The 13,361-nt window shown below is 45.3% G+C and overlaps 2 protein-coding genes across 3 annotated transcripts; one reads left to right on the top strand and one right to left on the bottom strand.

The window, feature by feature from the left end:
• Positions 1–2,380: 2,380 nt before the first annotated feature.
• LOC120653394 (NAC domain-containing protein 71-like) lies at positions 2,381–2,743 on the top strand. The gene has a single exon (XM_039931150.1). The coding sequence runs from the start codon at positions 2,381–2,383 to the stop codon at positions 2,741–2,743; it is 363 nt and encodes a 120-aa protein (XP_039787084.1).
• A 2,182-nt stretch (positions 2,744–4,925) lies between these two features.
• Positions 4,926–8,981, bottom strand: LOC120655452 (GDSL esterase/lipase At4g10955-like). 2 transcript variants are annotated; one of them, XM_039933282.1, is made up of 4 exons: positions 8,762–8,981; positions 8,132–8,254; positions 7,252–7,302; positions 4,926–6,197 (listed from the first exon to the last, which is right to left on the bottom strand). In XM_039933282.1, exons 2-4 carry the CDS (start codon positions 8,191–8,193, stop codon positions 5,219–5,221), a joined length of 1,092 nt encoding a protein of 363 aa, XP_039789216.1. In that variant the 5' UTR covers positions 8,194–8,254; positions 8,762–8,981; the 3' UTR covers positions 4,926–5,218. The 2 variants fall into 2 exon arrangements, with proteins under 2 accessions (XP_039789216.1, XP_039789217.1); XM_039933283.1 differs by lacking the exon at positions 7,252–7,302.
• Between the last annotated feature and the right edge of the window lie 4,380 nt (positions 8,982–13,361).

Genomic DNA, 13,361 nt, shown 5'->3' with positions numbered 1-13,361 from the left:
ACCCCGACACCAGTGATTTTTTATTCTTTCTCACCACCTCCATACATCCAAATTAAAATTCAATCAAACAATTATGTTCATTTTCACCAGAGCTTCAAAATAAGATCCCACATGATTATGTTTTGCTCAAAGTGGTGAAGTTACTTTTTCAAAAACAAACCTTACTTTCTCTGCCATATAAATTAGTCACAAGCTACTTCGTATTGTGTACACTAATGTTAGGCCTTGTTTGTTTCCTTCCATTCCATTCCATTCTACAAAAGAATCTCGCATGCATGGTGTACTAAATAAAGTCTATTTGCAAAACTTTTTCAAGGATGGGTGTAACTTTTTGCGACGAATCTAATGACGGTAATTAATTGATGATTTGCTACAGTGATGCTACAATAACCATTCTCTAATAGCGCGGTCAAAGGCCTCATTAGATTCTTCAGGGTCACTAACGCGGGGTTCTGAAGTTGGTTTTGTAAACTGGCTTTATTTGATACCGTAATTAGCGGTCAAAATGTCACTATTCACTAGCACAGCACAAACTAAATGGGCTTTCCTATCACAAACCAGAAAGTTACTTTTTCTGAAATTCATATACTACAATGTTATTTTTTCTTAACTTTTACGAATTATAAAAGTTACTTTTTCTAATAAATGCATGGATAAGAAAAAGTTACTTTTCTTACATTAATGTACTATGAAGTTACTTTTTCGTATTTTTCACGGAATACAAAACTACTTGCTTAGCGCTGGAGCCCTCAAATTATTTTTAAGTAAAATATGATGATTTTCCTTTTTTGAAAATCTAGTGGGTTAGACTTTCCATTTTAAGAAAGTTGGAGGGCTATCCTTTTAAAATCAAATGGAGAGGCCTCTACATTTAGATTTTGAAGATACGTTAGCTGAAAAATACATTCGCTTCTGCCAAAGGGATGTATTGCTGAACTGTAGAAGATACATTTTGCTTCAGTGAATGCTACTTCCATCCATTTTAGGGCCTGTTTATTTGAGCTGCAATTTTTGGAGCTCTTTTGAAAAGTTGTAGCCGGCTTTTTACTTCTGAAAAAGTTTTTAGATGATATTTTTAATTTTTTGGGCTAAAAAAGCTTAAAAAAAAGCTAAGAAAATTGAACTTCTTAGCTTTCTATAAAAAATTAGCTTTTAGAAGTTTGTTGTTTTTTAGCTACACAGAAGATCAAATAAACAGACCCTTGGCATCTACCACTTCAGAAAGCAATGTCAGCCTTGGCTAAATTAATATGTAACTGTCATGCACTAGAAAAAGCAAGGATATATATTAGTCAAGCACTTGAAAAACCTGTTGAAGCATGAGAAATTAATAAGTACTTCTCCAGTCCTAAATTATTAGTCGTTTTAACTTTTATGGGTGCATAGTTTTTGTTATACAATATTATGTATAGGTGCATAGCCGAATCTACGTATCTCGAAAAGCAGAAAATGACTAATAATTTGTGACGGGGGAGTGCACAACAGTTAGTTGACTGCAGTGGTGGAGTTTGTCAAGAATTTTAGGTGAGGCAGACCAATTGCTCTTTTGCACTCGCAAATGCTGAGAACATGGTACAAGGCTTATATCAATGTCTCTCCTAGGCAAAACCGCTAACACCTTGCGCGCATAGGAGATAAGAGTTAAATTCAACTAATTGCATGCCAATTCACATAAGAAACAAATCGTCCCTAGCCATTGGTATGCAACATCAAATCATGAATACTGTCAGATGCACACAACACACAGTGTCAGAGAGACCGAGAGAGATGAGAAAAGCATTTGGATCGGACCTTTAGGCTTCTTGCTTCAATTAGATCACGGTTGACGCACTCTGTTCATCTTCTTCCTCTTGGCCGCTCGACGCCACACGAACAGATCGCATTGGACCACAAAGGGGGAAAGGGTTCTTTGACATGGATCTGCTCGCAGCCGGCATCGTTGCGTTGCGTGCTAAGGGTTTTAGGACCGGCGCCGGGAGCCGTTGCGCTTTTTCTGGGGGAGCAGTTTCGGTGCAGGCAATCGGAATTGTTCCAGCGACGGTCTCGGAATCGGAATTCGGAAACGGGCCGGGGGACGACTCTTATACACGAACCGCATGGCAGTGGCAGGGCATCCGGCATCGTCAGCATTATAAAAGAGAACTCACACCAAGTAATCAATGCTTTCCCTTTCCATAGTTGGAGATCAAGCGCAGAAACTCTCCATCGCTACAACAGATTCCTAGCTCTCTCCCCTCCGACGATCTCTCCCGCTCCGTTCCAATTCAAGAACAACTTTCCCTTTCCATCGCTCCCGATCAAGCGCAGCCACTCTCCAATCCATCGCTCAACAGATTGATCCTCTCTTCCCTCCGACGATCCAAGAACAACTAACCAGACTATGTCGACCAAGGCCGCCAAGGCCATCGGGCTCCCGCCCGGCCTCAACTTCCACCCCGACGACGACGAGCTCGTCGAGTTCTTCCTCCTGCCGACCGTCCGCGGCGAGCCAGCCTGGTTCCCGGGCGTCATCGTCGTCGATGACGACACCGCCGCTAACACGGTGCCCTGGAAGCTCCTGGAGCGCCACGGCCTGGCCGGCGACGACGAGGCCTACTTCTTCGTGCGCACCAAGCAGGACGCCAAGGAAGCCGCCCGTCAGGATCGCTACTGCGCCGGCGGCGCGAGGTGGGTCTCGCAGAGGCCCGTGTTCGGCGCTCGTGCATCGGCGGCGAGAGGATCGAGTGGAAAAGGATCAACCTGAACCTGCAGATGGGCCGCGGCAAGAGCAGCGGCGGCGGCGGCAGCACGGGGTGGGTGATGCACGAGTACACGCTCACCGAGCCGGCGTGCCCGTTCATCAAGATCTGCCACGTCTCCTTCTCCGGCCACGGCAAGGGTCGCAAGCGTGTTCCCGACGAGGAGTACTCCGACTGCTGCCGGACGGCCGAGCCCGCATCTAAGCGCGCTCGCGTCGACGCCGCCGCCGCCAACAGTGGTTCATCGCCTTGTGTCTACGGATCCACAGCGCCCACGATCGGTGACCCCAGCCTGGCGCATGCTTCTGCAGGACTGCAAGAACACTCGCTGTCACCTTTTCCGATCGACTAAGGCATCTCAGTGATTTGTGGTTATGATTATGAACCGGCGCAAGTTACTGACGAGCAAATCCTGGAGTGGGCTAGTACTTTGCTAGTCGACGATGCAGAGCCAGCACCAGAGCAGCACAAGACCGACGAGCAGTTGATGATCCAGGAAACCGTCGCCGCCGTAGCAGCAGAAAGCTCCGATGGCATCTCACCGTGCAATAATCAGCAGCAGCAGCAGCAGCTTGACTCAGCGCTCTGCATGGAGGTCGAGGAACGACAAGAGATTCAAGAGGATCAGCTTCAGCTGGTGCAGAGCTCTGCCACCGGGAGCTTCTTCCCTTACACAGAATCAGCCGCTGACAGCAGCAGTTCAGGGATTTGTGGATATGATTGTGAACAGGCGCAAGTTACTGACGAGCAAATCCTCGAGTGGGGTAGTAGTTTGCTAGGGCGTGGATTCTCTAACGTTGTGAAGCAACTGCTAGCCGACGATGCAAAGCCAGCACGAGAGCAGCACCTGGAGCAAGGAGTGCCAACGACAGAGCAGCATCTGCCGGCTGAGTACCAGAATGGAGGAGACGACCAGCAGGAGAACCTGGAGTTTTGGTGATCCATAGGGTTTGATATCGAGAGCATGGTCTTCTGAGCCGTTTTGTTGGTTTATGTTTATCACATCTGGTCCGGGATGTACATACATCTCTAATATGAAGTTTTGAACTCTGTCATTCTTTCCACGAGTAGTTTAAGCTAAAGTGCTAATGTTGTAAAGTATATGCTCACTACTCCACAGTTATCAGTGAAAGCACTTGTGCGTGAACCAAGGTGATACTCTTGTATTGTCAGTAAAAGAAAACGATTGATTGTCCATCTTGTACTTGTGAACAATATGCATGCATGCCTGATATGCAAAATTATATTCTTTTCATCGATTCTTTCGTGTGTAGCAGCTGATGCATTTTTCTGTTGATTCTTTGTTTACTGGAGGCAATTTGTATCAAGCTCCTATTTAACTAATTTTGTCCTTAACGATGGCCAAAGAAAACGACTAAACCGTTGCTCTGCCTCTGTTGTTAGGATGGTACGTTTGGTTTAAAAAATATCAATTAAATTTCTAAAATACAGGTACAGAATATCACTTTGTTAGAGGCCAAGCATTGTCAGAACGTGTGTGCATTGACCATTGAGTAACTTGTGCATAACTTAACAGACCACAATACACTGTTCCAGTGTTAACTGAAAGAACCTCTAGCTCCTGTGTCGAGCAAAGCTCAGGCACAGATTAAATAGAACATGTTCAAGCAGGAGCTGCATCATAACTACAATTCTTGTGCATATAACCCTTCCAAACCACTCAACAGAGGAATGTCAACACACACTAGCTGGACTACTGGAAACCTTGCAACATCGTATGACCTGGATTTGGTAACCCGGGCCTATACATTAAAGCAGAGCTATATGAATATCAACACAGTACATTAGCTGGACTGGAAACACTAAAATCATAAACCAACTAGCGCATCATGAGCAGACCATGATGCAGAAGAGGCCATGAAGCACATTCGGACATACAAGATCAATCCTCTCCAGACGGGGCAGCATGGAGCCCGCACCAACAACAGCAGTTGGCGGACGCCATAATACACTCAAAGAGTCAAGATATAATATAAGCCATAATACTGTATACCCCCAAAAGGAAGCACAGTCCTAATCAAACCTTCCAATCCATAGTTCCAGAAGCACAAGCACAAGCTCTCCGCATCAGCTGATACTCCTCGATATGACCTTACATTAGCAAGAAAACTTAACCGACATTCAAAATGGTACAAGTTATATTCCCGTACACCTCAACTTCCTACATTGCCTTCAAATAAAGCTCACGTGCTCTAGATAGATAAAACATGAATAAGACAGCACATCATAATGTGATTTGTACAGCTGAACTAGTTAACGCCAGTAAGCACATCAGAGTACAGTACAGAATGCAGTTAATCTGATTACTGTACATAATCAATAGATTTCGCAGGTCAAGGTTGCAGTCTAGTGTCTGAAATAGTTTATCATATAAATGGAATGGACCACATGAATAAACTGAAAGAATAGAAGACCATAGCTAAGTTTCTGAGAACATCTTCCTTTTCCAGCAGTGTATACTATTCGTACCGATATTTACTGCACTGCAAGTTCAGCTCTGGCTGCCACCATTGGCTGATGCCATGAGCATATTTGAAATCAGGTGAAGGGCTCACATTGACGATCAAGTCAGCAGATGGGAGAAGGTGCAGTGGTTCGGATTCCCACCCTAATGCCTTGAACAACAGATCTCCGATGGAATTCTGGGTTGCAAGCTTCTCAATAAAACCAGCACCGAGATCCTCCATGTTCTTCCGGTGTTGGAAGTACCCGATGTACTCTGAACAGATGTGGTCTCCTGGGTTAACGTATAGATACGGCGTCCATGATGACAGAATGCTGAAAGATTCTTCAGCAACAGATCTCTGACTGTTCCCCTCAGTTTTACCTTTCATTGCAATAGTTAATCCAGCAGTAATTACACTTCTAGCAATGCGGAAACCGTGCTTTACCCTTTCATCCCTGATCCTTTCGATTGGAGCAGCGACAAAGGGTGGATTGAAGAGAAAGCTCTCCAAAAACACACCCTTCTTAACCATGTTTCTTCCAGTAAGGATAGCCATACCAGCACCCAATGAGTGCCCTGCTAGCCAAATTGTGGATCCAGGAAAAACCGAGGCAACATTTTGAACAGCTTGCATTGCAATGGTAAATCTTGAGGTCCTATGGAGACCATTTTGTACAAGGTGGAGGTCAAGGGAAAGATCCCTAGAGATGGTATCCCTTTCTGTTATGGTGCCTCTGAAAGCAACGACAAATCTTGGAGCATTCACAGCAGAAGCTTCTTCACTTGAAGGAGGTTTGAATTCAAATATTGCACCAAATATGGACATATCGGCATCATCAACGAGCTTGCGAATCAGCTCAAAATGGAAGAATTCCCACCAAGAAGGAGCAAGGGCTTCAACAGATTGGCGATTTAATTGTCTGTCTCTCTCCAACACATATACAGCCTGAACTAAGCTTGCAGCCACAGATCTCCGATTATGCTTGCAGTTCCTTTGGACAATTGAATGATTGATAATGAGAGAAAGTTAATTCCCCATGTCAATAAATTGTGAAAACTGTACTAGCAAAAGAATCACATGACCGCACTTATACGAATGATCAAATCAATCAAACTTCTGATAACTAAGGATTTAGCCTATGGTGATAAAGAGTTCAAACTGAGGATGCAGAAATATAGCCAAGAACAATCCATGACACAGATTAGAATCTTTGCGCTTTGCAGATAATAACCCTTAAGGTCATCCAAATAAATTGGTTCCAAGTATATTTCAATTGACGTGCTGTGCCTTCCTGAAAATGTGAACAAGATGGAAACTGCTAAATGCCATCTAAGATAGCAATGATTTTTTAACAATGTTGATAATACGACAAATGAGCTCGTTGCTGGGGAATTTAGAAGTATTTCTATTCAGAGTTTAGCAATACATAGTTACATACTGATGCATTCAGATCGCTTCTTCTCTCTATTTAAATCATTTCTGTTATACAATACTATTTCCTTATTTACAAATGAGTTTTTCTCAAATACACAGCAGCATATACAAATGATGCTACTTGGAATCGTATGAATTTTTTTTAAGAAAAAACATTAACTCCAAAGGGAAGTCTGTATTGCAGATTATAATGGGTTATTGTTAATGCATAAACATTCAAAGAGACACAACTCAACTCGTAGCGGTCACACTATGAAGAGTAGCTAGAGGATTGTGTGGTTAACCAGGAACATATATTGATCGAAAGGTATGCTCTATAGCCCATCAGTTTTGCAGTAGAAGTTGCAATAAGTATTCCTTTCCTGTATTCAGATAACCAGAAGAACCTAATTTTGGAAGCTGCTAAAGCACGAACCATGTAAGTTTCTTCATTACAAAATTAGTTCCCACTAAGAACATCAATGAGGATCAGGACTGAACTTGGATGGAGAGGACAATCCAAAGGTAATACATACTATTGACCCCAATTGTGTTTTTCTCCAACCATGGCAACTCCCCTGTGCCAATTTTATTTAAGGATCAACAAACAGTTTTGAGGTCTGAAACATTACAAGTTCATTCTGGCAATTGCAAGTAGCAATGCACATGTCCAAATGTAGTACCTGAGACACATGGAAAAAAAAATAAACATGGCAATGCAGCTTGCAGGGTTGCAGAATAAAAAAGGCAAGTGATGTGAAAACCAAATAAAGACAAACAATTTGAGCTCCCCTTAAAACTGAAACTCAGCTAGATAACTGAAACATAAGAATCAAGCACTAAGATCATCTCACATATCATTGTTGCCAGTGGTGAATGTTTCTGGTAAAGATTTAAAAAAAAAAGTAATGTCACTAGACAGATTTAACCTCGGTAGACAATGAGAGGTTCGGTATGCCTTAAACCAATTACAGTTAGACAATAATGCTCATAATGGGAGCGAGGTGGAGTAGGTGGGAATGGTTAGCAAGAGTTAAGGGTCATAATTATTTTCCAAGTCCGAAATGACAGTGACCAATAAGGGCAGACAGTGGGTCTAGCAGCTACATGACAGTGATGCCATGCCATGAACTAATTGGTGACTTAGCTTTAAAAGCAAACCACAAGCCCCATGCCTGCTATACAAAATTAACAACACACCTATTTCTTTTTAGTGCTTCTCTTTCTTCATCAGCCATGACATTGTACACATGGCTCATTAGAATGGATTAACTCTGTAATTCCCAGAAGGACTGGAATGCAACTAAAATCAACAGAAGAGAACTATATTATAATGAAGAATACTAGGATGCTTAGTGCGATATGATTGCATTGCCAAAGAACATGAGAACACCTTTTCATTTAAATGTAGCATTTCCTGCAAATCTAACCCTTTGATAACCTAAAAAAATTCTGCGAAATATCATGTAAAATCGATGTAGATGAGAGGAGGAGAAGCTATTAACTACGTACCAATCAACAGATTTCAGGTATGTCGGCCCGGAGATGCCAAAGACATCTCTTTCCACAGCCATTGCTCTACAAAAATCTGCTCTTCAGTTGAACAGCTGTGCCACTGGGGAGAAAGACATAACACTGGAACAAGTAGGGGGGAATCAGCATATAAAATATGATAATGGTGGCAGTAATAGATAGGAGCAGGACTCGAAAAAATAAAGAAAAGTCAAACTTAAGTCCCCCTATCTAGCATTCGATGAGCATAATGTCAATGACAAACGAAAGCAATGGTATGCTTAATTTGTGTCCCAGCGTTAAAGTGCCAACCAATAGGGTAAGAGGACGATAAAGTAGAGGGAAAAAAGAAAAGAGAAGGCATTTATCTCAAGTGAAAGACCGTCCATTAGCAGGGCCGGAGGAGGGTTCAAATTTGGGGGAAACAAACCGCTGAAATTAGTCAATTACCAGTTACCACCCCCACCACGCTTGCAGCGAGTAAATCCGCGAGAAGCTAAACGTCCAGGAGCAATCCCCACTCGAAAAAGAATGATTTTGATTCGACGGCTCACGGAGGGCGAAACAACCAACGATGCGACTCTGCGGCGAAACGAACAGCCCGTGCAAGAGAAGCCAAGGCAGCCTTACCGGAAGACGAAGAAACCGCCTCCACGCCGATCCCCGCTCGGGGGAAGAGGACGCCCGCCGGCCCGCCGATGCGGGAAGGAATGGAGAGAGGTGCCGCTGCAGCGGGAGCAGGCGAGGATGGCTGGATCTGGAGTTCTGGACGGAGGTGCTCGGCGCGGAGGCGGCGGGACGGGGCACAGATTTGGTGGAAATGGAGCGACGGCGAGCGGCCTTTGGGGATCCGACTATACGAGTCGGTGGCAGGGTTTTTTTTTTTCCGGACCGGTGGGCTCAAACCACCGCCACGGTTTACTGGACCGATTTGACCGGTTACCAGATAAAACCATCAAATACAAATAAATTCAAAATCAAATTTAAAATCGCATGTTCAACCGGTTTCGATCGGCTTACTGACCGGTTTGACTCGTTTACCGGTCCAGTTTGACTGGTAACCGGCCAAATTCAAATTTTTTTCTTTTTTAGTTTAAATTTAAATGTCCGTAAAATATACTAAATGAATGTTTGTATAACATGTTTTAGCCTAAATGAACTCTTCAACACTCTTTTGTACTATTTTTACATTGTATTTGTACATTTTTGTATGCACGCTTTTTTGTTTAACTTTAAATGCCCGCAAACTATACTAAATGAACGAATATTTGAGAAAATTTGACATCATTAGATTCGTCGCACTTTGAAGTATTTGTAGGAATTTTTTGAGAATTTTTCATTTTTTGGAATTCAAATTTAAATTTTGAATTGGGGCCGGTTTCAAAACGGCCGGAACCGGTCCGGACCAGTTCCGGTCGGGAAATTTAACCCTGGTCGGTGGTGGTTGCCAGCATGGTTTTAAATAGCGGTGGAGCTATAGCTTTTTCAGAGAGTCCCGCTACGCTATTTGTATTTATGCCGCTATGACAGCTATGAACGCTAAATTGCGCTATAACTACGCTAAACGGCGTAGCGTGAACGCTGCTATAGCCTTATACTTAGCTGAGTGCTACTGTTTTGGTCTTTTGGACAACTGAATATTTAATTGTATGAATTTTATTGTATTGTCAACTTAAGTAATGTTTCCGTAGCCCTAGAAATATATTTATGTTTATGAAATTCACTAATTACTATATTTTGTGCATCTATTATTTGTATTTTTCATGGTTTAATAGTAAACCGCTATTTGTTATAGCCCGCTATAGCTTTTTAGTCTTGGGAAAAAAATACGCCGCTATTTATCATAGCTCGCTATTTAAAACTTTGATTGCCAGGCTCGTAACTTCTATGGGACCCACCGACCGCACTGATCAGTTAACAGCAAGTATTATGTCGGGTTATAAGCATGCTCAATGTTGAGGTGAAGTAGAGAGAAGAGAAGTGAAGTAGCTCATTAGAGCATCTACAACAGATTACTCATCCCACTCTCTAATATCAAAAAATTGAGGTTTTGGTGATAGAGGTGCTCCAGCAGATTACCAATATGATCCCTATTATATATAAGTTTTTGGTAATTACCAAAACACACATCTCTCTCACCTAAATAAAGGGAATTTTTCCTTTACCATATTCTTGGTGATTGGATTTTGGTAATTTGCTGCAGCAACCATTACCTAAACAATAAAAATAGCTATTAGTAATGGAGAGAGAATATATAGGGTATGAGGTATGAGTAATCTGTTGGATAGCTTACAGGCAGTTTCGACACACTAAGAAATTTTGTAAGATAGACAAGTGAGTCATATATTAATAGTGGAGAGATCATTAACCTTGCTCTAATCATTTCGTTCCACCAAACATAAAATAAACTTTGAAACGTTAGCACGTTATTATACATAATATTTGATGCTTTAATTAATTTATTAATCTAAAAAACACCTATTTTATCCTTATGTGACCCTTTTGTCTTCTGCCAAAACCCTATCATCGATCATCATATCGTTTTATCTTCATTCAAAACCGACGTTTCTTCCACCGCTCTCCCATAAGCACCGATGGCTGACGCCGCCAATCCATCTTCCCCTCCTCCCGACGCCGCCCATGGATACCTCGCCGTCTGAAGAAAATGATGGTTGCCCGTACTCTATGGAGGGCCAAGTACCCGCAGCAATGGGCGGATCTTAGCAGGGCAAAATACAAGTATTTTAGGTTAACAAATTGATTAAAAACGTCAAATATTATGTATAACAATTGTTAAAGTTTTAAAGATCATTTTAACGAAGTCTACATTTGGTATCCATTAATTGTGAAGCGTATTTTTCGCGACTGTGTCTGAGTACGTTTTTCATTAAGAAGAAAGCAGTTACAGACACAACCTTAATACGGCCAAACAGAGCTTGGTCAGTACAAGAGCACAAAGAACTACAAACAGAGAAACACTGAAGAAATACACACACAAGCGAGAAAACACAACAACATAGAACAGCAGCAAGCAACACCCGGACCCACGAACCTAGCCAAAACCACACAACTGAACCTGCTACAAGAAACTACACCGCCAAAGGTGCGAAGATCTGCTACACAAACAAGGTGGCAAAGCATCCACCCGACCAACCAACAGCGGCGGCAAAAGCATCCGCCCGAAGAGAACTCCAACTAACAACGACAGCGGCAAAGCATCCGCCAGAGCAGAACAGCGGCAAAGTATCCGCTAACGAAGAGAGTGGCGGCAAAGCATCCGCCAACCGACGACCAATGCGACCTAGACGATGTAGAGTAAACTATGCAAAGGCAGGCACAGAAGTGTATCCTCTCCGAGAAGAGCAGCCGACCACCACCGGCCAGAGCTTCCAAGACAAAGCCTCCAGGGAGGAAGCGACGCAAAAAGCGTCGTCGTCGTCCGACCAATATGATCTAGGTTTTCACCAGGAAAGCTCACCGAAGAGGAGGGCATGGGAGAAAAGAGTGACGCCTTCAACAAGATAAGCGACGCCCTCGGGCATCACCGTCACCGGCCCGCAAGCGAACCAAGGCTTTCGCCTTCACCCCAATCCCAACCTAGAGCCGATGACAACAGACACCGCCGCGCAGGGAAGCCCGACGGCACCGCAACCAGGGCGGCAAGCGGGGACAGAAACCACCCAGCCGAACGGTTGACCGGAGGCCACCATCCCAAGCCGGAGGCCGGCGGCCGGCAACCAGCCCCCACAAGGGTGGCGCGAGAAGAGGCCCACCCAGGGTGAGCGGCGGCGCGGCCACAGCCCCCGAGCCACACGAGACGGCTGCGGCGTGGCCAGGAGCCCCCACCCACCCGAGGCAGCGGTCGGAGAGAAGGCTCGCCCAGGGCGAGCGGCACCGCGAACAGACGATGCGGCGGCGGCGGCGGCGCAGCCAGGGGCCCCCGGCCACCCAAGGTGGCGGCGCGGCCACGGGCCCCCGGCCACCCGAGGCGGCGGCGGCAGCGGCGCGGCCAAAGGCCCCATGCCACCAAAGGGTAAGGGCCCAAGGGCGGCAGAGGCAGCCGTAGCGCGCCCCCATCCGACCAGCGGTGGTGGCGCATCCGCACCGGAGCCGGCGGCGGAGGCGTGCCCAGACCCGAGCCCGATGGCAGATCCGGCTGCGGGGGGCCCGGATTCGGCGAGGAGGAGGCCGGATCCGGCCCCGACGGCTGGCGACGGCGAAGAATGACGGGGTTGGGGTAGTGCAAGGGGAGGAGGGAGGAAGGGAGGTGGACAAGGGAGAGGGGAGCGCGAACGCCGGCTTCGGCGTCGCCGCGGGCCGCCGCCGCCGGCCGGCCGGCCACGGGCAGCGGCGGCCGCCACAGAAGGGCCTGGGGCGGACCTTGGCGGCACAAGCGAAGAGCCCCAGAGTCGCCCCTAGGAGAGAGCGACGCGGGGGTGGGGAGGCACGGTTGGTTGCTTTTTCAATTGTGAAGCATATTGTTCCATGCTAATTGTAATTTTCTCAATACAAATTACATATTATCTGTTTTAAAAATTCAAAATCCACAATCTTGCTCCCGAAATCCTCGTTGGTCGTTGTGCTGCTCTCCTTTGGAATGCCAACCAATCTGTGCTCCTCCGGTACAGCGCACGTCTGGCTCCGGCACGCCTCCGATCCAGATTTCCTCGCGCGCTGGCTCATCCATTCCGCGCGAGTCATGGACTGCAAGAAACGGCAGAGGCTTCATCAGCTTGAAGCGGGGTGCACGCCGGCTTCACCCTGCGAGAGGCATGCTCATCTTTTCGCCCCTCACTGATGAAGCGAGAACACACTGTGTAGACATAGAATTCGTTCAAGGTCAACGCATTCGAATGCGTTAGAACACGTGAAAGATTATCAAAATGATCAACATCGACAAAATTTTGAGCTGAACCGGTCTGACTGGTCTAATCGGTGCAAGCAGGACGCCGCGTAAACCTACCACCTCAAACTCAGGAGGAACCCGTCAGAGCTCAAGGAATTAGGGTTGCTCTGAGATCAATCAAACCACTCAAAACATCTTCAAATGACGTCAAGACATAGGAAGAACAGCAAATTAGGGTTGAAAAAGGGCTTAGGGTTTGAGAGACAAAAAGTAGATGTAAATTGTGTTGAATCGATTGGGATTACCATCAATCGACCTTAGCCTTATATATACAGGACGGGAAAGACGTATCCCTTCCAAGTCGGTTTACATGAGGATTCCTAA

The sequence above is a fragment of the Panicum virgatum genome, chromosome 1N, assembly GCF_016808335.1.
Source record: "Panicum virgatum strain AP13 chromosome 1N, P.virgatum_v5, whole genome shotgun sequence".
Taxonomy (NCBI): Eukaryota; Viridiplantae; Streptophyta; class Magnoliopsida; order Poales; family Poaceae; genus Panicum; species Panicum virgatum.
The sequence above is the reverse complement of the archived record's forward strand: the minus strand, read 5'-3'. Positions and strand labels throughout refer to the sequence as shown.